The sequence below is a fragment of the Netta rufina genome, assembly GCF_964035555.1.
Source record: "Netta rufina genome assembly, chromosome: 9".
Classification (NCBI taxonomy): Eukaryota; Metazoa; Chordata; class Aves; order Anseriformes; family Anatidae; genus Netta; species Netta rufina.
Genome location: NC_140132.1, coordinates 8,538,709 through 8,563,461, shown reverse-complemented (window position 1 = coordinate 8,563,461; position 24,753 = coordinate 8,538,709). Strand labels below are relative to the sequence as shown.

The following is a 24,753-nucleotide window of genomic DNA, read 5'->3' as shown; positions in this document are numbered from 1 at the left end:
AGTTTTCCGAGTCACTGTTTGTAGCGTAACATCTGTTCTCTCCCTAAGGGCATCTGATTCCATATTTCTGGTAGTTACGTCAGCATCAAACTGGTAGCCCTCCTCCTGTCACACACCTTCTGTCCTGGTGCCAAGGCAGGTTCAGAACACTGCCAGCAGGAAATTGCTCAGCCAGGAAAAGAGCACCTGTTTCCAGCATCCTATTTCTTGGCCATCCCTTCTACCCCAAGCCTGCTCCCAAAAGAGATTTCCATCCTGTGGCACGGAAGAGGCTGCATTCACTCCCAGGCTGTGACCACTGTGTAAATTTAAGCCCAGTGAAATGTCTCAGGTAGGCAGGAGGGAGAAAAAGATAATCAGCTGTGAGGCCACGATGGACCCAAGAGGTTAGAGCTTCACAAGCAAGGGAAGGAGTAAAAATAAAAATTAAAAAAAAGTAAGACACATTACCATGTCTAAAAAGAGGGCTGAGAGCATGTGTGTGCAAGCAAAGCCAAGGAAGGTTACAACAGGACAGCAGCCTCATGATTTTTTGCAGATAACAGTTTCAACCACAAAAGTGTTTTCAAAGTGACGAATACGATGACAGTTCCCAGCCTCACGTCGACTGATACCTACAAGGGAATAAAAGAGAGAGAGATGGGGAGAAAACTCAACAAATGTTAGTTTACAAGAGCTGCAGTAAGTGGGGGAAGGAAAGCAGATGGGATGCAACCACTGAACACTGAAATGCAGGAACAACACAGCCTGTATGAAAAGCAGCATAATCTCTTCTTTGGAAGAATAACCACATTATCTAGGCCTTAGCCCTGCAATAAGAGCTGCCATGAGCTGGAGAAGCCACAGGGAAACAGCTGATTTCAGCTGACAGCATCTCAGTGTTATCTCACAGACCAGAAAGCCTCACAAAACCAGCAGAAGTCACAGGCTGGTACAGAGCACAGCCCTGATCGCAGTCAAGGAAGGCTTAAAATCATCCTCCTCTGGCTGTTTGAATCATCGGGCTCACTGATCCTGCCATGGCTTCAGCCTCTCTGGAGAACAAGGAATGCTCCCCGTGTCCTTAAGCTGTTTCAGGTGAGGCTTTAAATGTGCCAGTATCTGAAAACAAGTAACTACAGATACTGAAACTACGGAGTTTTTTGCAAGACATTAGCATTTGTATGTAAGGTACATACATAAGATTTCATGAAGTCATTTTAAGGTAGTCTATTGTTCCCTCCTCACAACTTTTTCCATATTATTGAGAGCTTAATTAATTAAAGGCAATTTGCAGACCTAATCTGCTCTGAATAGCTGCCACTGAAGCAGGTATCTACATTAGGGAAATTTTCCAGACCGTTCCCCACAGTACTGCTATTAGTTCAGCCCCAGGAGTCCACATGTAAATGAAGTGCTAGCTCCTGCAAGCATCTTTATTAATGTTTCGATTAGGGTGAGAGAAACAGCAATAGAAACACTTGCAGCAGCAGCCAGCACCCATTTGCAGCAGCACCATCACAGGCTGGGGTTCAGCTGAACTAAATGGGGAACACCTCAAAACAATCTGTGTGCTTACACCCACAGGGAAACCTCCCCTCTTGCCACAAGGAGGCCAGCACGGCTGTTAGAGCAGAAATAATGACTGGGATGAAGGGGGAAGGCGAGTTAGGGTGGCTGAAAGCTGCTGGGCTCTTACGTCTCCTGGCGCTCCGCCGCTTCAGCCGGTAGGTCTCCTTGCCGCTGCAGAGGCGGTAGATGAAGGAGCCGAGCTGCTCCATGTCATGGACGTGCTCCGTTGCGATCATCTCCTCCTGGATGATGTACGTCTGAGGCAGGTACGTCCCTTTCTGAAATGACAGTTTCCACACACACACACAAAAAAAAAGCATGACCAGCGATCTGTTAACAAAGCCCTGGTTCACAGGGAGTGCCAACGATGGCCGCACCAGGGGGAACTCGCTGCCTGAAGGCTCCAGCTGCACTGAGCGAGGCTGGGTAACGTGCTCACCTGTCCTTGCATTCAACTCTCCCTTGCTACTAGCACAGGGCACGCGAAACAGATTAGCTTCAAAAGCTGAATACTCAGACAGGGGGTAAAGCCAGTGTAGGACTGACCCTGTTAGAAACTAAACCCAGTTTTACAGGAGGGCGTGCAAAGCTGTAACTCTAAGAGCATGGCAAACCCATCTGGAGGGGGATCCAGGCTCAGGTGAAACACCAGAAGCTCCACTGAAAATGTGGATTTTACTTCTGCTTCAAAAGACAAAATCCCCCAGCCCCAGCCCTGCTGAGATTCCAACAGATTCCCAACTTTCCTGCAATTCCCCCTCCTGTGTGACCCATTCATCACAGCCCCAGTGACCTCCTGCCCTGACAGCCTGCAGTAATGGGGACGGAGACTAGCAATGACCACAGACACACACCCCATCTCCCTGCTGCTGAGGTTGAGGTGGCTTTGAAGACCAGGGTGGTAAGTGGGGTGCTTGGTAGGTGAAATGTAGGAGAGAGCCACCAGGAGCTACAAAAAAATGGGAGAGAGGAAATGGAGGAGCTGGGATGGAGCTCCCAGGGATGGAGGCCACCTCTTTTGCTGCAGGAAAGAGATCTGGCTCGGCAGCAAAGACTCTGCAAGCTGTGCCTGACCTCGTGAAGGCAGCAGAGTGGAGGGGCCCAGGTGCTCAGGGCATTTCACCACTGCCTGGGCACCACAAGGGCAATAGGGAGCTGTGCTACAAGTCCAGCTTGGGGTGGGGACCACTTCTGAGCAAGCCACATGCTAACCAGGCCATGAAGCATAGACTCATTTATGGTCCCACTTGCTTAAGACGAGTCAAAGGAATAAAAGAATCAGCAGATCCGCAAAAAGGGACCAATATAAATACAAGCAGGGGAAAAAGCAAGCAACAGCAGCGCCATTTCAAACTTCATCTCTTCAATTTCCACAACAGGGCTGGTTATCTCCACAGAGACACACCTGGAAACACACTGCCCTAAGTTAGCGCCGTGCTGTTGGGCTGGCACAGCCTTCTGGATCAATAAAGCTCTCCTCCAGCGCTGGGGCGCTAGGCTATTAGTGGAAGTCTGTATTACACCAACACAACAGTTCCACAAGAAATTCAATTATTGATTCTCAGCGGGAGAGTGCAGGAGAGGGCACATGATACGTGCAGTTACTGACACAAGCTGTCATGTTAACGCGTGAGATTGGGGCTCAGGATTTGTCACATCCTTGACAAGGCAAGAGATCTTAGAAACAGACACACACGCGTGCAACCCACTATGTTCATTGTTTTAGGTTTAAATAGCTGGGGGAGCTGAAATGGTCAGGAACTGTTGCTCCTCCATCACAGGACTGTGCAAAAAGTATGTTACCTTCAATTCTCTGCTAACGGTTTCAAGAAAAGTAGAGCTCTGAGCATCTCCATAGGGAAATTAGTCTTGGGCTCTACAAAAGATGTGGATCATCCATCATTTAACTGGGTCATCTCCAGCTTCCTGCTGCCGCACAGCGGGAGCATCCCTCCCTCCTCTTCTCTCGGATACTCACACAGCCCTGTTCACTGAGCCATTACACATATCCACGTGTAAGCCTGCAAGAAGCAGCACGACTGCCATTTGCAGGCCAAAAGCTGAGAGAGGAGAGGCCCAGTAAGGCGTAGAGGTGACTGCAGGGCTGAAACCTGAGCAGGGTCTGGCACAGCTTTGGCTGCACGCAGCTGGGAGCACAGAGCAGGCACAAGGCACGTGCAGCACAGGGCACCTCGTTAGGCAATGAAAAGGAGAAACATGCCCTCTCTGCCTGACACAGGCTGCTGCCACGGCTCACAGGATAATTCAGCTGGGAAGGGAGCGCAGGAAGAGTCTGGTCCAACCTCCTGCTCAAAGCAGGGGCAGCTACGGGATCGGGCCAAGTTTCTCGAGGCTATATCCAGTCTTGGTTTTGTTTTTTACCCCTTGATGGAGGTAGCACAACCTCTGTGTGCAGCCTGTTCCCCTGCTTCACTGTCCTCACAATGAGAAGCTTCTTGTGAGCTCAAGAGCAAGCTAAGCGCTTGAAAACAGTGACTCTAAAGTGCACAGACAGATTGGACATGTGTCCGTCCCAATAATCAGTTATTTAAACCCACATCTGCTTTTACACTCTTTTTAAAGAATTAAGGTCATAATGGTCATGAGACCACTTTAACCATATTTTTATCCCCCTTTTTAATTCAATTTCTGATAAAGACAAAGGATCATTTTCACTTCCTGTAATTTTATAGCCGTTATTTTAGAACATGACCAGCATTTCCAACCTCCTAGTTTTCTGCTAAGGGTCTGCTCTTTTCCATTTCCTCTCTTTTCCATTTCCCTTTGCCCAAGGGACTGGTCACCTGCCACAGTGGCTGGTTTGGAGAGACGGTAAATAACCGTGTGTTGTGCCCCAGTGGTGTTCCCAGCACACTTAACAGATGGGCAGAGTGCACGAAATTGTGAGGACTGCTGAGAAACAAGCTGGGGGTTTGACATTTATGGGAGATCAGGCATCTCTCAAGCCCAGCCTTTCACCTCTCAGCTTAACCCTGCAAAGTTCATCACACTGCATGCAGCAGCACTGACTGAAGGGAATTAGAGAAAGACTTGCACTGTTTTTCTTCTACACAGGCTGTCTTGGAAGGGAGTTTGAGAGCTAAACTCAGTGCTTTGCTTTATCTTCTTCAGCCTTAAAAATCCTGTTGTTTCTTTTTTTTTTTTTTTCCTGCTGTTAAGATTAAATAGCGCTCTATTTTAAGGCTGTTTTCAGTCACTGCAACACACCAGAACGGGCTTCTGAACTGAACAAAACTGCTGGTACTAGACCCAATTAATGCCTGCTGTGCACAAAGCTGCATCAGACCAAGCGCTGTGCTTCAGCCCTCAGCATGGCGAGGGAAGCAGCACAGATTCCACCCCCAAAGGGGTAACAGCAGAAGGCCTGGTGCTCCCCGCAGGGTACCGAGAGCTCTGCAAATGGCAAAACACAGCAGCAAGAGTGAGAAGAGGGTAATTTTCTCCCCACTTTGACTCCTATCAGTAAGCACCAGGGGAAAGGAATCTGCTGCTTCTCTGGGCTACCCTGGTCAGGTTCATCCATCATGCCAGTGTTACCGTGCTGTCTGCAGAATTCACATTTCAGCTGCAGCCCCTGAAGCTTTCCCTCTACATGAGGACTCAGCTCTGTCAGAGCCAAGGCTTACTTCCACAGACACTGCTTTTTGTTTCCCAAGAGATTCTAACCAGCACCCAGGAGCAAACTCAAGGAAAGCACACAAAGTAAAGCAGTACTGCAGCTGTACCTTCACGTTAACCAGCAGCTCCCACAGGTTGCGTGGAGGCATCACGATAGTGGTGTTCAGCTCGATGACGTAGCATTTATCCAGCGTTATGTCATGATAAGCTGTCAGACCCTGTGTTCCAAGCAGAGAGATTAAGGAATTGAGCCCTTCTCAATAAAATATGGCTGTGAAAGTAGCTGAAAAGAGGCTGAAGTGAGGAGCAGGGCAAAAAAGCAAAACAGGAGCACTCCAGGCTGAAGCACCCTCAACCTGCCCTGGAGAAGCCCTTGGTTCTGCTCGTTGTCGGAAGCACTCCTGGTGAACATTAGTTTCCATTTCTCTTCTGTATTTTCCCTCCCCTCTCCATGCACTTCACCACCTCTCCTCACGTGGCTGCAGGCACCCGACTCGCCCCTGAAGGCTGTGCCAGCAGCTGTCCTGCATTTCCACCAGAAATACCCTCCAACCCCATGCCCAACGCCCAGCCACACTGGCACATCCCACCAGCTCACAGGAAAGGCCCTCCTGCTGCCTCCTGACTTCAGTGAGCACCAACCTCCCACTGACATTAAACAGCCAAAAGAAAAATTCAGGGAAGACAGGAAATTCTTTTAAGCAACAAACCTGCCCGAGGACCTCCCTAGCAAGGCCTAACATGCAAGACGAGCAGGTTGGAAAAGCTCAGGCAGGGCCTTGAGAAGGAGGAGAGCTCAAAAACAAGATCATCGTACAGATATGCGACAACAGCAATAGTGCTAGGCCATGAGAACTGTGCTGAAGCCCCCCAGCTCAGCTCCATGCTATGCTCAGAAAGAGCGCCTTACTCTCTGGAAATCATGGATGATATCTGCAGGGTCACTCCCCCCGAACTGTGGCACTGGGACATTGATCTGCTCGTAGTTCTCCTCGATGTAAATCTTGACGTCTTCATGCAGCTCCAGCTGCCCCTTGAACGGGGAGTACAGCGAGTCTTCGTAAAGGACGCCGCAGTGAAACACACTCTCGCGGGGAAGCTGTGGGGATGAGATCTGGTTGGAGACAGAACACACGTACACCCCACACCCCATTAACGACGAGAGCCAACACAGAAAAAAAAAGTCCCCAAACTGGGTAAAAATACTTATCAAACAAGCACATAAGAATATTTCAAAATCTGTTGGCAAAATTCTCGATGAAGGGAGCGCAAAACACCCTTGTGAAATGACCATGTCTCCCTTTCTGCTAGCCAAGTCCAAAGGGAAGAAAGGATCCCTTGTGGGATTTCATATAGAGCAATTCAGAAAGGTAAAATTTCTGTCAGTAGGCTCTTAAATTTCATGACTAGCCTGTTCAGATTCTTTTGTAGATAGAGCTTCTGGCAACTGCATTTTTCTGTATAAGGCATGTAAGCTTAAAGCAAGCCAAGCATCACTTCTAAAGGCACTTGTAGCTCGTCTGTGGCAAATGCACCAAGACAGCATCAGGAGCTGCTGCCCTCTGGGACTCCAGAAGCACAAACTACAGGTAAGAGAGCTACCCTAGGGTGAGCAATTAAGTCTGAGCACTAGCATCACGGAGACAAATTGCAGCCATTGGGGACCTGGAGCATAAAGGCTCCATCACCTTGGTCCCCGGACCATCTCTGACTATGTTGAAGGAGCTCTGCCATGTAATGGCACAAAAGCTTTCATTTGGTATCACAGGCAGGCAGTGGGGTAACAACAGGCAGCCCCAAATTGAGCAGCTGACATTTCCCAGTGCCACTCAGCACGCATCGAGGGTAGGTTATCAACTGGTTGATGGACCAAACACTGTCCCTCACCCAGTGATAAACCAGCCCTCAACACCAGTGGCTGCCACCCAGTCATAAACAAATGCCTGCACCAAAATCCCTGCGTATGGGCCCATCATATTCATACTGGTGTGTGGGAGGGGTGAGCAGCCCTACTGTTGCCACAGGGATTCCAGACCAGATATAAATGAGCACAGGTAATAAAGAATTGATGTATCTGAAAACAAGGACTGCAAATTAATTTGACAGCACGAACATATATGGAGGAAGGAAGTGTATAAAAAGCCTGTATTGCTGAGTGGATAAGTGCTGGCTGCAGAGCTGAATGCAGCCGGCAGTCCTGGGAGAGCTCACTCACTAAGAGCTGCTCCACAGCAGAATGAGGTCTTCAGTGCAAATCAATGCTCTAGGCTTTCTTAGCTAAACACTCAGCAAGCCACAGAGCTCAGCAGTTTCCTACTTAAAAAGCAGCTCTACCGTGTCCCAGGCCCCATGCTCTGACCCTTGTTACTCAAATCCACAATGCTGCAAGCCCGGTGCCTCTACCAGGCCAGGCTATGCAGAGCCTGAATGAAGGAAAAGGTGCTGAATTTAACAGAGGCTGTAGGCCCACCTGCCACACCGTCTCCTGCTCACTTTTCTATTCACTGCTTGCTTTATTAATAGCAGCACCTATTTTTGTTATGCCTACAGTTTCTCTGTGCTAGAGCCTAAGAAAAAAGAACAACAAAACATTGCAAAAAGCTGTTTTGTCTTGCCTGTCCCCCCTGCTCTCTCCAGGGCCTGCTCAACCCTCACAGCCAGTCATGCTTGAAAGCTGGCTGACCGCAGACCACAGTAATGTTGGGTTCACAAAGCAGAACTTGCAGGATATTTTTATACGAGTTAAAAAACAAAACACAAAGGAGGAGAAAAGGAGGATTTCCAGAAGGCCCTTCCTGACGGTCAGGATGGAGGTGAGTCTGAACCCACTGCTTCAGACATGCCCATCTGCGGGGCCCAGAAACACTGGCTCCTGAATCACCACCACACAAAGGCAGAAACAGCAGCAGCAAACCAAAGGTTGAAGCAGCTTGTCTGCTTGCTCTGGGTCAAGGAGCCAGCAGCCCTTCCTCGCTCACCCATACCTGGGTGATGAAGAAGTATCTGTAGACATACATCGAAGCGAAGACCAAGCCGAGGAGCAGTACGAGGAGACCCATGGTCAGGTAGCACACCCCGCTGAGCGATGACCTCCGGCTCTGCACCGCAGGAGCCTGCTCCTCCTGCAAGGCAAAAATGAGAGCATCGGTCAGCTGCTGCAAGAGAGAGCAGAAAATCAGCAATATTTCATGTAGAGGCCACGCGTGAGCTTCTGAAGTGCAACTGAAGAACGAGGGCAGTGTCCTTTAACTTGACTTCACACCTAGCAGCACTCCAGCAAGAGTAAAACACTTTTTATGCATTTTCCTCTCTTGCCACCCTATATATATATATATATACACATGTATATACACATATATAAGGATACGTGTGAACATACAAACACACATGTATGACCTGGTTCCTACAAACGGCTCAGAACAAAATCCAGCTTTGTTTCAGCAGTGATAAGGATCAATCAGAAAAAGGCTATCAGGAAGAAGGAACAGGGATGCAGAAGTTACAATTGGATGGCTGCTGGATAAAAGTACATTGCTTTTGTATTTTTACTCTTTTTTTGTTGCTGTTGTTGCTGATATACTGATACCGTTGCAGCATTCTTCAGGGGAAATTTTTGATGTGGAAACGACTGGTGAGAGAAGTACCTGCTGGTACCTCCCTGGTGGGGTGAGCCTACCCAAACAGCTGCGCTGATCGCCTCATTGTCAGGCAGACTCTGTCACACCTTCCAGGAACACGCAGGCTGGTCCAAGGATCAAAAGAAAAGATACCTGCTTTTTTCAGAGTGCTGTCTGACTGCAGGCAGGAGTCAGCTCACCCTGTTACACCCTTCAAACAGGAGGGCAGTGCGATGGCAGGGCTACCTCCTGGGAAGCATGCATCCCAGCCCACAAGGCTCTTGTTTTTCCTGCCAAAATAACTCTCTGAAAACTTAAGCAGGAGGATGTAAGGGCTTTCAGAAGCATACGAAAGAAATCCGTTCACAGATGCCCCAGTTTCCACCCAGAAAATTGGAAAGCTACCCTCAGATGAGCAAGCAGACAGAGGAGCGACGCCAGGGAGGGCTCCTGCAGCTCATCTCCCTCTCCACAGTCTGTGATCTGAGGCGTTTGATTAGAAAAACACTCTCACCATGGCTAGCTGGAGATTGATGCAAGCTGGAGGAACAGATCTGAAAGAAAACAACAGCCTCTCATGTCTGAGATGCATCACTAATATACCCATGACAACAGCAGAGGAGGAGGTAGCTTCTCCAGGGTAGCATGGCCAAGGCTCACAGGGTGGTGGTGCAGGAGCTGAAGCCCCAAGGCCTCTGACCAAAGAGCTCTAGGAAAGCTGCAGCTCTAGCACACCTCCAGAAGAAATTAATCTCTATTTATTTCCTCTTCATCCCAGCTTTGGAAAGACCTGTAGCAACTCTGCCAGCTCCCTACACTGAAGGATCAGTGTTTAACTAGGTTGTGGCCACTCCTCCAGCAAACAACAGGATGAGCGAACTGAAAAATAAAGCATCTGAAGTTCATCTCCTCTTATTCCCTCCCCCTCCTCCTACAGACGAGGGGTGGCAACTGTGACAAGCCATGAAGAAAAGAAAAATCAAATCACAATTCTGTTTAAAGGCTCTCTGCCATGAACTGCTCGGATGGGAAAGTCATGCTGTATGTCAAGTATTTCACAACAACAGATTTCCCCAGATACTTGCCATCAGAGAAGGCGTGCGGACACGGGGGGTGAAAAGGAACAAAAAGCTCTCCTGCTACTAACCACTGAAACACAGCAGAGAAAACGCTTAATGCTCAGTAAGAGCAGCACATCCAAAAGGCGCCGGGTTCCCGTGATGGATAACGCGCTGGTTGCTGCCTCGAGGAGCTGCAAGTGCTCACTCCCCAGTGAGCCTGGGGAGAGGGTTGAGAGGAGCCCTCTAAAAAGAAAAAAATTGTCTGAAGAATGGCAGGGAGGGAAAAATAAGCCCTTGCTGGTTTGCCATTTGCTAAGCAGGTCTGTGCTCTTTGCACAGCCAGGAACACAGTGAGACATCTCAGCCCTCGCTGCAGTAGGAGATGGGTTTGGCTCCTTGCAAAGCCTTCGTGGCTTAGGGAGAATCACCCGAGCTTCGTATCTGGGAGAAGCTGGGAGAAGCTACTCAGGGCTTTGCCTTGGGAGAAGCTAGGAAATACCAAGGTGAAAAAAAAAAAACCCTCAAAGTATAAGAGAGAAAAAAACCAACTCAACAGTTACTTTTCTGATGGAGCATCAGTGAAGGCAATGAGGTTCAAAATGGTGTCATGCAGTCCAAGGGGAACAATTAACCACAGCCCTGCAATACAATGTGCAGAAATCACCAGCACAAACCTTCACTGAAATGTACTTCTCCTTCCAGACCTAAAGGCCACCGGCCTTTGTCACTATGCATGAGCCATAACTAAAAAGCAACCAACCACACATCAGCCGGCAGCTGAGCTTTGGGCTGGAGGCATTTCGGTGCCGACAGATGGTGGAAGGAGCTCTGCCCAACCTGCTCTAGCAGCATTTCGTTTGAGATAAGGAAGCTTCACCAGGCTGGAAGAATCCAGGAGGCTTCTTCCCTAGGCCGCTCCCTCCCTGCGGTGCAGCATACGTCCTTTCCCACAGGACAGCCTCTCCCTGCCGCAGAAACGGGAATATTTCAAAAACAGAAAATTCATCGCAGTTGGTTTCCATCCATTCTTGCCGTAGGAGTGCCTGGCTCCCCGGCATGGGAGCGGTTTTCCCTTATGCTGCCCTTGTTATAAAGGGAACCAGCCTGTCCCAGCAGCAAGCTGCAGGGAAGGCACCCTGCCGTGAAGGCCCGGGCCACCAGCGGGCCGACAGAAGGGCACGCCGCGCTCACGCAGCACTGGGGGTTTTGCAGATCTAGCAGCACTGCCGACCCCCTTCAATTTTGGCAGTGGGGACGTGAAACAAGACTCAGCAGCACAGTTCTCCTGGAGAGCAAAGAATGCCTTTGAGACACGTGTTTTCACTGAGGGCAAAAATCACAATATTAACACACAAAAGCACTAACAGCGCTCACCAGATGTTTAACATTTTGTCAGAATTCGTTAGCCAGATGCTCCTCTTGCAACAAGCCACCCCGCTGATCTTCTGCCTCAAGCACATACGGTTTCTTTTGGTCAAGAGAATCGGAAAGGCTGGGGTCAAAACCATCCCTGGGCAGAGGCAGGGACAGGTATTTCAGGGCAACAAGAGGGGGCCACGGCCCGCGGCCTGTGTGTGGGAGTTGGCAGAGCTCCTTCCCCATGTGGCCCGAGGGAAAGGCACAGCTCGCTCTTCCTCCATATGGGGAAAGCATCCATCTCTCAAGGAGAGCGCCTGCGTGCCTTGGTTTTCTGCCAGGCATTGTCCTGCTAATACTTCATCCCACCGGGCGAGAGACAGAGACAGCTCCAGCATGCGAGCTTGAATACCCAGATGCGCTGAGTCGGCTTCAGTGTGCAGGCGTGATCGCTTTGCAGATGCTCAGACCAGCACTCGGCAGCAGGCAGGACACTGGAATATAAAAAGGAATTCATTTTCTTGGATAAAACAGGGTATTCGATACGCTTCAGCGCCCTGCCAGCTTGCAGGGACAGAGCAGGAGCAGAGCACAGGCAGCAGATACCCAGACGGGAGGAGGTGAGGTTGTGCTAGAGAGCGTTTGGTAGAGGAGGCTTGAAATTAGTCTGGGAACAAAAATATGTCCTAATTCAGTCTTTCAGGATTTTCTTCAGAATTTCAGGGCTTGCTGAGGACACGATGAAGAGAAACCATCGTGCCTGTGGGGCACTGCCGAGGGCTCTCACAGCTGAGCAAAACCCCTCTGGCTCCCCAGCTCTGCAGGGATGGGGTCAAGAAGAGCCTGGGGTCAAGCTCCGAGCCAGGAGGTCAGCAGCAGCTCCAGCCCTCCATAGCCAGGGAAGGTGGCAGCCCGTGAGCATTTGCTCTGGGCTGGAAACTGCTCACTGCCTCTTGCTCCCAAGTGCCAGCGACTGGGCTTCAGCAGCACCTCGCCTGCTCTTCGCATCCCTCCCCAGCCCGCGCAGGGGACTGACATCCACACGGGAGTCTTTCTTAAAGGAAGGCCTGTGCAGATGGGAGTGATGTGGCCTGGTATCTTCCATCTTCTTGAAGAACTTTAAAAATATATATATACAAGTCCTTGAAGGTCCTGGGCCACTGGAAACACAATCCTAGCGCAAGCTGATAGCAAGAACTTGATGAGGTGTCATCTTTGATACGCCTTACAAATACAGTACAGGCTTATGAAAAATAGGTACTTGATTCAATCTCTCTTCCTCACCAGCATCTTGCTGAAGATGACAAAGTGCGGAAATTAAAGGTGTCATGTCATGCCTTGCTCCTTCCTGACTCGCACACCGCCTCTGCAGGGATGGGCTCAGCTCATGCCCTTTTCCTGTTTCTTCAGCTTTTGAAGCAGCTCTGTCTGCCTCCCTTCGTCAGCCGCTGCCAGGAGATCAAAACAATATAGCAGCTTCTCCAGGAAAAGAGTTAAGGGCATGCAGCTTTTCAGAGCTTATCAGCTTTCTCTACTCCATTTCCCTCCAGAATGACATCTAATTACTTAGATAGAGAAACATCACAGCCATCACTTCTCTCAGTCTTTCCCCCTCTGGTTGCTCTAAGATTTGAGGTGTTCTTCCCCCATTTTTATGTAACTTGACATGAGTGTAAAATAAGCACATATATTTGTATCAATAACATAACATCCAAATAAGCCTAAAGCCAGATTTGCTTGTACACAGCTAGTTGATTAAAGGATGCATTTGTTGAGTTTTCCATGAACCATTTTCCCCTGCGTTTAGGAATCACACAGACTTCAAATCTTTCATGTTAGACATAGCAGGGCCTGATGAGCAGGAGACAAAGTTTGGCAAGTGTCTTAATACACACCCCCAACAGGCAAAGAAGCTTGGGGCGACTAAAAATAGTAGATGTGATTTTGATGACTGACAAGTGAGGAGAGAAATATGATGCAGAGTAAATACTCAACGGGATCCAGTTTTGAGAGGAGCTCTATCTGAAAGGCAGTAAAAAAATATCAGCCATCTCTAGGAGGCTGCTTGTTTTAAGGAAGTTGCCTGAGCTCTTGATGTGGAAGATGTGCTTACGTAATTACAGCCATTGACATGGGTAGTTGTGGCTTCCTCAAAGGAAGCATGCTCAAACCCTCAGAAATCCACATCAGAAAATCTAACTGATCTAGCTGGTTAGTACTTTTTGGCAACCAAAGGCCAAAATAGAAAAATGAAAAATAAGTTCAAGGTCTCTACCTACAGCATATGAAGTCCCATGTACGTGGTACTGCTTCACAGAATGTAAGGACCTGCAGTTAAAACACCTCCACTGACTTCAGACTGAGAAAATCAGAGCTGATTGCTGGTAAACTGCAGTGCTGCCACAGTGGGTGTCAGCTGATAGGGACCGACCTGTCGCCAGACCTGGCTTTGAGCATCAAAACCTCTCAGGAAAGTGAACCCCACCAAAGCAGCCCGTTCTTCCTGCAAGCAAAGCAAAGTCACCCTGCGGGCAGCACCCCACATGCAGCTGCTGGGCACTTTCTGCCGCTGTCTCACATGGTAAGCAGCAGAGTTTGGTGGGGCAAGGAGACGTAGACCTGCCTCCCAGAGACAACTGCTCCCACGTGGAGACACTCAGACCCAGGGCGGCTAGTGCTGAGCAGCTCCCAGGAATGAGCAGAGCAAGTAGGAATGGTTGGCCAGGGCTTGGGACTGGAGTCAAGCCCTGACCAAGCCAGAGCCTGGAGAACAGAAAGGGAGAGACAATGTACAAGGAAAGGAAGGTGGAAGACAAGAAGGGAGAGAGGGTCAAAGAGGTAAATCATCGCAGCAAAGGTAATTTGCACCCTGTATGCATGTAAGCATCTCTCATGTCCCAAAAAGGGCTTCTCTGCCAGATGACCTCCCCAAAATTTTTTTTAAAAAATTATTAGAGACTCTTGTCTTCAAAAGCATTTACGCTTGGAGGGAGGAGAGGGAGTGAAGTGAGGAGAAATACCAGGTGACACTATGTGGAGATCAGTGCCCTGAAAGAGAACCACAGGGGTCAGTGTGCAGCACCAGCAGTGGCAGCTCTGAACAATCCTGGGACCTGGAACAGAACAGAACGGGACGCTCCTTACAGACTGACGGGCCCTCCCGAGACTTTAGATCAGAAAAGAAAATAGCGTGTGCATGCATACACACACACACACATATATATATGGCACACAGTTTCCAAGGCAACTTCTGCATGCTGTATTTGAGCAGTGCTTGTGCAGGGCCATGCAGCAGCATTTCCACGGAGAAGACAACTGATGCCTGAAAACCAGAGGGGGATAAAAAAAAAAAAAAAAAAAAAAAAAGGCTGTAATTAAGAGACTATCACAGCTGAAGGCAAAAAGGTTGCAATAAATGAATCTAATCACATCTTTAAACGATACCACCGCACATGACTAGCAACAAAGCCACCTGCCTCAGGAGTCACTCTGCAGCACTGGAAATTAGAATATCAAAAACAACCACTGGCTAATTAAAAACCACACTGTTGTTGCTATACGACAAAGCCAGTAGGATGTTAAAAATGCAGCCTAGCATGTGAGAGCTCCTAAGCACCCAACGATCATATTTTCCTTCTCCTCCGTCAGCAAGAGAGACATAAACCTTCTCTTTTCTCCCTTTTCCATCTGATTTTTGAAGTAAGGGGCTGTTTAGTCTCCCCTCTTTGCGCAGGAATGAGGAATTCATTTCTCTGTATTTTGTTTTTTGGCAGAGGCACCACAACTTCCAGCTGGAGGTTTTCCAGCCTCCCTCTTCTATTTCCTGGGAGTAAAACCATTCAGGGCATTAGCAGAGCCAACAAAGCCTGTTGTAAAAACAAGGCTGTTCTTACAAGGCACTTAGCTAGAGACCCAAGTGTCACACTGAAGCGACAGGCAGACAGAGCAAAAATAAACAGTGGTGACAAAGAGGCAAAAAATGTCCCAACCTGTTTAACAGTCTGACTGCCGAAATATGGATTTGGGTAAACACAGCCTGATTTCCAGAGATCAACAGGAGCTGCAGCCGCTCATGGTGACACTGGGGAAAGCCAGCCCTGCGTCACTGAGCCGCGGCAGCATCCCCAGCAGCCCTGCCGCTGCAGCCTCTGGGGCACCTCAGCACACCTCACCTGGGAGCAGGGAGGAGCAAGCACGGCCAGGTGAAAGCCAGGAGTGAGGAGTTAAAGGGAAGGGGATTTTCCTCAGGAGCAGAAAACAGGCAAAGCTTTGGCACTGGGTCTAAAACCTAACCAGAGTAATTAAAGACAAAAGGCAGCTCAAGCAAGAGCGAAGCAGAGGGCTGCTTTAGGAGTACAGAAAGCTCGTAAATCCAGGGGTTGGCAGAGTTAAAGAGAGAGACTTGATTCAAAGGTGAAGACACATGCAGGTGGGCCAACACCTGACTCCTTCTAAGACCTCTGACCGACATCAAAAACACTTAAAAACATTGAGAAACTGAGACCAGGAGGTGCCAACAGCTTTCAGCTTGTTCTCAGCATAGCCGGGCCTTCCTCCTCCTCGCCCACGAAGGCAGCCTGCTGGCTGCCAGCCGGGATGTGCAGCTCTGGGGGACGCAGGCCATGAGCCTGGCCGCCGCCATGTCGGCATGGCTCTGCCCCCTCCCGTCACCTGCACACCGCGGGGAAGCGCCTCTGCCTTGGGGCTCGCTGCACTCAGGGAACAGCTCTTGGGGATAATTACAAAGGGTTAGTCTCATGTGTATGCTCAGGCTGGTGCCAAGTGGGTATAAAATCCAAGTCTGCGGAGTAAGACACCTCCTAACGCGCCACACATGCCACCAAAGCGAGGAGCCGCCACACGGCCGGACAGCGGGCCCACGCGCTCGTGTGGACAGGCTTCCATCCTGACAGCCACATACTCAGCACTTCCCACACTAACATTGTACAGCTGCTCAAACATAAAACAAGCAGGGGGAGACAACCATGAGCAAATTAGCCATTTTGGATGTCCCCAAAGGCAAGCTAAACCCTGCTACCTGGTTGGGGCAAATTAAGCCATGTCTGTCCCTGGTTATCTACCTCAGCCTCCAGCTGGAGGTGGCTGATTCTCAAGAAAGGGCAGCAGAAAGGAAGACGTGGCTGTGCCCAAGATGCTTATGAGCTGGACCAGCTGAACACAGTAACAAAGAACTGGATTTCAGGTTACAACACTTGCCGTACCCTGAAAATCAGTGTCACAACATGAAATGAAATCACAGCTCCCTTTCGGAAATGTTAACAGCGCTCACCTCTTCCCCCCAGAGCAGCATAGGAAAACCCTGACAGTCAGTCCTACACTTGAAAATTCACCACAAAGACATGGTGCCTAGTTTAACAATAGCAAGACAGAGAGAAGACAAATTTGCCCTTCTCAGCTTTATTGTTTAATCTGACTTCAGTGGGTGGCCACAGCAGCAAGGAAGAAAACTCTGCAAAGTATATCTAAAGGGATGTGTTAAACAAACAACAACAACAAAAAAGCAAAAAAACAGCCTCTACCTCACTGTCCTCCCTCAAAAGGTAACACTGGTATTAAATATACATGTTTATGTTCTCACACATCAACTGGGAAGAAAACACCAACTCAGAAGTGAAAATGCATTTTCCACCTCCTGTAAACCCATTAATAAGCAAAGATTTGGTAGCACAAAAGCAGGAATCGCAAATACACATGCAAGAACAACTGCTTCTTTAGAAGTTGTCTCTCCAGCTGTGCAGTTAGTGCTTACTGCTGTACAGGAGAGCAGTGATACACAACAACTACCAGCAGACTACAGCAGTACAGTATTTTTACGCGCAGCTTATACAGAGAAGCTGCCACTTGCTTGCATTTGGCAAATGTTCATTTGTTCCTTTCAAATCTGCTTCTTTTCAAAGATGTTTCTTAGTTTTCTGTGTTTTTTTCCAAAGACTTGACTGTGCCCAAAACAGGTAAGTACAACAGCTTCTTTCCACACCGAGAGCACCTACATGCAAAGCTGAGCTGGCTTCGGCTCTCTTCTAGCTTTGGGAGAATACACATCTCGAGACGGAGACTACATGTTTCTCCATCTGCAGCTCTACAGTCTACACGTCTTTGGTGAAAGAGAGCTCTGTGTTTCCAATTTCAGTCCCATTTATAACTTTTCTGCTAGAAGCAGTTATTCCCTCTCTTAATCTCCCCTTCCAGTTTTAGCCAGATCCTTTGTCATGCTCAGCTGGATTATCAAATATTAATGCCTGAAGTCTCACATTTCACTACAGCAGATCCTGTAGGGGTCCAGAGATGTATTTCCAATTCAGTCCCCACCACCCCCAAACCATGGCAAACGGAGATGAAGCGACAACAATCCTTTCAGCCCACGTGGATCCAGGAGGGCTTGGGAAAGGCCAGAAATATCCCAAGACACCAGGGTGCAAGCTGGGGCAGCCCCGCTGCAAGGAGGCTGAGAAACCCCACTAGATAGTTGGGTTGATGTACGGCCTACAGAGAGACCACACAGACAGACAGAAGGGTTGGAGGGCTCCTGCTGTGGGCAGCAAACCAGTCCCTGTGAGCAGCATTTTCTGCCTCCCAGACTAACAGGAAGGGCCCACCAAAAGGAAGAGTCTCAGGGAATGCAGATGAGATGAAAGGCATTAAATCAAAGCTATCTGTGACTGAAGCCAACAGTGAAACATCAATCACACCCACAGGGCATTGCTGCGTGCATCCCGGAAAGCCCCTCAAACCCTCACGCTTTGACCTGCTGCCAAGGTGTTCCCATGGGCTCGACAGTATCTGCAGGCAGGGAGAGCTCTGCCCTCCCTCCTGCCTCGGTCACCAAGCCCTCTGCTCCCACCAGGCAAAGCTAGCAGCCAGGGCCTGAGCAAAAATACTGTCCTTCCCTCCACATTCACCTTCCCAGCAAGCAGAAGATGAAGGACTGCATGCACTGTCTCAGCACAGCCTTTTCCAGACTCACAACAACAGGTTTGGCTTTCTGCTTCCTCTCCCCAAAGCTTTAAGCATGCCCTGATGCACACAGACATCTCATCCTCAGCAAACTGCCCTGGTCCCCACGGGCCCCGAGCCTGTGGTGTTGTGCTTGCTGTGAGAGATGCTGCCCTCGGGTCGGCAGGGAGGCACGTTCAGCAGGGGTCTTGGCACAGAGCTGAGCAGCTGGTCTGTTACGTATGGAACGAGGGGGGTGAGAGAACTCTCTTCCCTCCAGCTCTTATCATTCACCCCTCACGAAGCAGAAAACTTTAATGAAATACAATGAATCACAAACACATGGAGCGTGTATCCCAGAGCGTTTAATGATACAGCAGATATATGTATTTCCACTCCAGACTCTAAATCTGGAGTTCAATTAAAACTCACTGAATACTATTTTGCATCCAAGAAAATATTTTCCAATAAATACAACAAATTATTTTACTGACTGCATAACCTCAGACTGCCGTCTGCTTGAGGCTGCTATGTCCTCCCAGCTTCTACTAATGGCAGCAGGACAGTTTCTGGTATAAGCCCTTAAAATGTTGCAGTTGCCTCAAAATCACATGGATTTTCTGGCTGAGTCCAGATTGCACGTTCTTTCCAATTCAAAGGGAGCTGCACAGCAGAGAAACACAAGGCTCATCACGTGCAAGCTTGCTGTCAGGGCTCCTCACCTACCACTTTTCAGGACACGTTAGTACCACAGACATCTTCCTGCCTGCCGCATCTTTGCATTTACGAAGCACCTGCCAAAATTCACAGGCTGTGGAAGCTGCCGCTGAATCATTTCCCAGCTCCCGCTCCTATCATTGGGATTGAAGTTGTGAGATCAAAGAGGAAAGGAATGCAGAGCATCTTGTTTGCATGTCACCAATGCCATTTTGCTGCGAGGCAGCTAGAGCGAGGCACACACAGACAGGAATTATTGGCAGCAGGAGAGAGCATGGCTAGAAAGCCTGACTCCTGAGAGATCAGCCTCGCAGGTCAGATGTTTCACAGAGCAACACCCTCTCGGTCCAGCTCTGCGCAAACTACACCCAAAAGACCACTACTGAAGAAACCAGAGGCATAAATACCCTGAAAAATAACATCAGGAGGGGGCCACCTTGTCAGTGGCTGTGCTCCCCGAACACCCTCCTGTTACACCAACTCACCGCAACCTGCTCCTGCTCTGCTGTCATGCTCTGATGCTGATTTCCTCACAAGCCCATTTGCTGGAATTAAGAAACTGTTGAAAAGCCTTTGTTTTAAATTCATATTTTTACGTTCCTTTGTAGCTCTTGTGGGCTTAAAAGAACAACACAGTGCTCCCCAGGAGTCAGAGAAACGCTCAAGGAAATGACAAGAACCCCAAATATATAATTTGCTACTTAAAACAATTCCATTCATCCAGCAGGACCTGAATCAGGGTAATTTTGATTGCTGGGATCTGGCAGCACTCACAATGGAAATAAGCTACTGCTACTTTTTTTTTTATTTTACTGGTTTTAAACTGCTGTTTGCACACTGCTTGTGAGAAGGAGCCAGATCCTGCCTGAGCTTGTGCAGGATCAGCAGAAAGACCAAGTTCCCAGCTGCAGGGAGCTGGTTTGTTGGCTGCGTGAGCTCGAGGTCCAGCGTGACATTCAACTTTCAGGCTGCCTTTTCAGAGCTAGACATCAAAGGTGGGAAGAAACCTACCACCTTCTTTTGTTTGTAACAAGAAAAGACCTAGTCTGGAAATCACTGAGAACACAGTTGGCCACGTTCCCCATTACAGGTCTCCAGAGAGCTTCTAGGAGCTACATTAATAGGTGCAACGGCGACAGACTGAGCACATTCAGACCCTGACAGCACAGGCAAGCGTGCTGGAGCACACCAGCGCGTGATGGGAGAGGTCGCTGTGATGGAGGTGACTCCCTGAACCCTGCCTACAGCTGAGCAGCCTGCTGGCAATCCTGCAATTGGCTCTCTGGGGCAGGTAACTGCTGCTCCCCTGGCAAGGCACATGAGGAGGAATGCTCTGCGGTGCTGCAGCAACACAGCACAGCCACAGCCCCTCCTGGGGATTTTGGGTCAGTGAGATACTGGGGCTCTGTAAATGATCCAACCGCGTGCGTAGTGTGAAGCATTTAAGAGGAATCCAGAAGTGCTGTTCAAACCTCATCCTCTGATATCAAACCTCTGGAACAAGACGGACTTGGCCCAGCTCTCTGGTTGGAGTCTTCACCCTTACCCAAAGCATTGCCTACCCTGGCAGGTCTGACCTCACAGAGGAGCTTGGCAGCTGGGGGTTACCGGCAGGAGAGACCTTCCAGAAATGCTCAGCCCTGGCCGGGCAGGACAGCGGCCACACCATCCAGCAGCGACCGCTCCCTCCTGGAGAGGGGCACCAGCCGCACACGGCTGGGGCTGGAGGGGTTCCTGCCCTGGGCCTCGGCCGCTCTCAGCATCTGCTGGGGCTGCCCTGACGCCTCTGCCCCTTGTCCTCTCTGACACCCCCTGCCTGAAGCCAGCAAACCCAACTTCTGCTCATCAATTCCCACCCCGGAGCCTGCAAAGCATCCAAAGAGAGCTGCCTGCGCTCTCAGCCCTTGCATCTCATCCTGCTCCAGCACCAGCCGCCGCGTTCCCATCACCTCCTCTCCATGCCAACCCTGAGCCTCCCGAGCTGATACGGCGTGAAACCCGGCTGTGACCGCCAGACCCCAACCACATTCCCCCAAGCAGAAGCCCGGACCAGAGGGACGCGCCCCGATGCCCCTCATCCACGAAGCCTCTCAGCTTCACACCGTCCCCTCCCCACCCTCCGGGACCTCACCAAGCACCCGCACGCCACCACCACCCTCAGCGCGCCCCTCGGAGCAAACCCCAAACTCGGGAGGGGCGTAGATCAGACCCTGACCTGCCGAGCGGGGGGGGGTCCCCGAACAGCAAAGCGTTCCCGAGGCCACCCACCGCCCCCGGCTCCCCGCAGCCCCCCGCACTCACGGTGCCCGGCGGCAGCAGCACGGCGCCCGGCGCCCCATCGCCCCCCGCCGCCTTCTCCTTCTCCTGCTCGGGCTTGAGCGCCGCGGGCGGCTGCTGGACGCCGATCTTCACCATGGCCCCGCCGCCGCCGCCGCCGCCGCCGCTGTCGGCACCGCCCCGGGGAGGCGCCGGCACCGCCCGCAGCCCCGCGCCCAGCCCGCCCCCGGTCCTTTCCTTCCCTCCCTCGGCCCCCCCCAGGCTGGGAGCTTCGGCCCAAAGCTTCGTGAGATGCTCGGTGCGGTGCAGACCGCCCCGGGGAGCCGGCCCCTGCCCCGCTGGAGTCCTGCTGGTGTGATCCCAGCGCTGGTGGCAGCCTCGGGCAGGGGATGCCACCGCAGAGCAGAGGGGACACGACGCCACCAGCCAGGTGCACCCGCAGGAACCCCGTGGAAGAGGCAGAAGTGCAAGGGCAGGGGGCACCTGCCCTCATTTCCTTCAAACTTGGCAGGTTTCTTCCCCCCGCTGCTGACCGCAGGTGCCCCTGAGGCTGGGTCAGCCCCGTGCACAGGCTGCAGGAAAGGGACGCGAAGGGAAGGCGCAGGGAGAGGGGGGCACTTGGGGAAAGCTGGGGGAACACAGCTGCCCTGGCCTCAACCTGGTCTCGACCCCAGAAAGCAGAAAACAGATGGATCATCTTTGTCATGGGGACAATAATCTGAAAAAAAAAAGCAGAGCATTGCACGCAGAAGAGAAGGGGGAGAGGGAGTAGAGAGCTGCTGTTGTGCCGCCAATGCTGGCCTGGTGCCGTTTGGCTGCATTTGGGGAGCAGCAGGGAGCAGAGCTGCCCGGGAGGGCTGTGGATGCACAGGCTCTCTGAGCTGCAGAAACAGCGGGGCGCTACCTGGCTGGATGCAGGGCTCACTGAGACACTCGCACAGCAAGGAGTGAAGAACAAATGCTGATGGTTTTGTTAAGGCGACAAAATTAGGAGAAAAAAAAAAAAAAAAAAAACATAAAATCTTCATCAAACCCCTCTCGTCCTCCCAGGCAGACACAGGTAGTAAGGAATGCAGCGAACTGTCAGTGGTAAAACACAGAAATACCCTACATCGATTTTGTCCACTTAACCATAGTATTTATTTATAATAAAAGTAATTATGGGCATTTTTCTTTCAATCCAGAAGGATTCATTATATGACTGAGTGCTTTACATCATATTACAAACTAACCCATTGACAAATTAGTGCTAAATTTTGTTTGCAAAAGCCATCTTTGGCAAGGATTCAAAGTTGACTCACACCACTAGCACACAGTGCTGACTTGTCATTGTCCAATATTTAGAACCATTAATCCTCCCCGCACCCCACTGCGTGGGTACAGCTTGCATCAGGATTGCAAGTTTCAGCTCACGCAGAGATAAGGGGCAGACTGAGACAGTATGGTCCCGAGCTTCTGCCGACAGGAGCACTTCCAGCCACATCCAGACACTGAACATGCAGAACACGAGACACCGATGGCTAACTGCAGTAATAATGCTTATCTTAAATGACACTGCTTGCAGCTCCAGGGCAAGGAAGTGTCCAGAACAGAAGCAGAGGGGCAGAAATTCCTCCTGTGCCTTACTCTACAAAATCCACCAGCTTATCCTGCTTTCTACTACATTCACAACTGCTGGGCATAGACTTGGCCCTACCTTAAAAAAAATATAATAATAATAAAAGTTGTTTTAGCTCTGCTCTTCCTGGCATACAGCTTTCTGTACGAGAAACGCTACCGTACCTCATTTTTCTCCCATCCAACAGTCCACAGAGCACTCTGCTCTCATCAATGAGAAAAGACACAAACCCAGGATGCCAGCTGGGGGAATAGGGACGGAAATCTCTCAGTACTTCTGGTAAGCAGCAGAGAAAGCTTGACACACAAATCTTTAGTTTCAAGGCAGAAGGTGTAGAAAATTGGGTTTTCTTCCTTCCATTTGCAGCAAATACACCTCCAACTCCCATCCCCAGTCAGTCACTAGGTCAGGCTGGTGGGAAAAGCCTGCAGGCAGGGGGGCAAAGAATGCTCAAGTAATATTTGGGTCATTTGTGAAAGAAACAGAGAAATAAGCACAAGTCCTCTAACATTCACCAGGGATCCTGATGGAACTTGCCTATTGATTTTAGCAGAGGGAAACAAAATAAAAGGCAGCATCACCCCATGCCAAGGCAGCAGCAGAGCACCAGGAAGATGTGGCAGTGGCTCTTCCCTTTCCATGCAAGTCAGGTGCTGGCCTGCCATGGACTAAATCAACCCGGGCCTTTCTCTGGAGTAAAACAATTAATTTCCTCTTTTAAATGGAAAGTAGTATTGATCAAATGCACGAGACTGACACCAGAGCGTGTGTGTCGGGGGTCCCCTGTTCACAGCTTGGAACCAGCAGCTTGCTTGCATCAGGCTCATTATTCTCCAAAAAGCAGCCTCAGGTGATGGCCTGCTGCACTTTGTTAATGGAAATATGCACAAGTGCCTCAAACAATCTACAAGTTTCAGTATTTGCAAATAGAACTGGAATACTCTCATTAAATAAATAAATTAAAATAACACAAAACTGGCAGTAGTGGTAGGGAAGGCAAGTTACTCTCCAAATTCCAAATATGTCATTGAAAATGTATAGGAAGGCATCCAAATGATTACAAAATTAGTCACATTAAAGGTCTAAAATTTTAAGCATCTTTACTTATTTAACGTTTCAATATTTAGTAACAGTCGCAGTCATGTTATCCTGAAGCACCTCCAGATTTCAATTATTTATCTGGATAAATGGCTTCCTTTGCAAGTATTAAGAAAAATCACCCCAGTTATTGTATGCCAAGTTTCAGGCTAAAATAATCTTTCAGTAGGAAATCTTCTCCAGGTGTGGGCCATATAGTCTGAGGCTTAGAGGAGAAACACTGACAATGAACTTAGGGTTTCTCACTAACACAGCTTAAAAATTGTGACTCTCACCTTGCAGTGGAGAAATTACATGCTGTCCATAAAACGCCGTGCTCAAATCCGCTGTCATCTCCATTATTAAGCAAGCAGATTTCAGTTTAAAACTGCCACCTTACTGGCTTCATTAAAGCCACCTGATATTTTATTAGGCCTTTGTAACAGAGGTTCCATCTCTTGCAGGTAATTAAGTTGAATCCCAGGAACAATTTACATGACTGATCTTTCATTAAGCATAGCAGCATGATAGCACTTCTAAAGTAACAGATCAGTGGGAATTTTATGACCCCTTATTAGAGGAGCCGTCTGCTACCTTGCCTCTTTTCACCTTTTAAAAGTGTACCACTTCATGTAGAGGAAAAAAAAGTCAAATGATTAAGAGAGAGCATAAGAAACATGCCTTAATACATGCTAAACCAGCCAGAATGTGTTTATCTTTTACTGAGCTGCATCTATTCCAGAGTTCAGCCCGGTGTATTAACAGTCCATAACTATATCAGGCTGGAAGAAAATGCGATTTTGAAGTCCTTATATCATCTGGCTTTTCCAATGCAGTTCCAATAATGGCTTGCACTAGATACTGTGCTATAAAAATGAACAGAACA

At 49.5% G+C, this 24,753-nt stretch overlaps 1 protein-coding gene across 1 annotated transcript; it reads right to left on the bottom strand.

Annotated features, from left to right (window-relative positions):
- Nucleotides 1–522: 522 nt before the first annotated feature.
- ITM2C (integral membrane protein 2C) lies at nucleotides 523–21,310 on the bottom strand (the record flags this gene model as incomplete). The annotated part of the gene is made up of 6 exons (XM_084292413.1): nucleotides 523–614; nucleotides 1,679–1,829; nucleotides 5,298–5,408; nucleotides 6,101–6,289; nucleotides 8,175–8,312; nucleotides 21,197–21,310. The coding sequence occupies 6 exons, from the start codon at nucleotides 21,308–21,310 to the stop codon at nucleotides 523–525; spliced, it is 795 nt and encodes a 264-aa protein (XP_084148539.1).
- Between the last annotated feature and the right edge of the window lie 3,443 nt (nucleotides 21,311–24,753).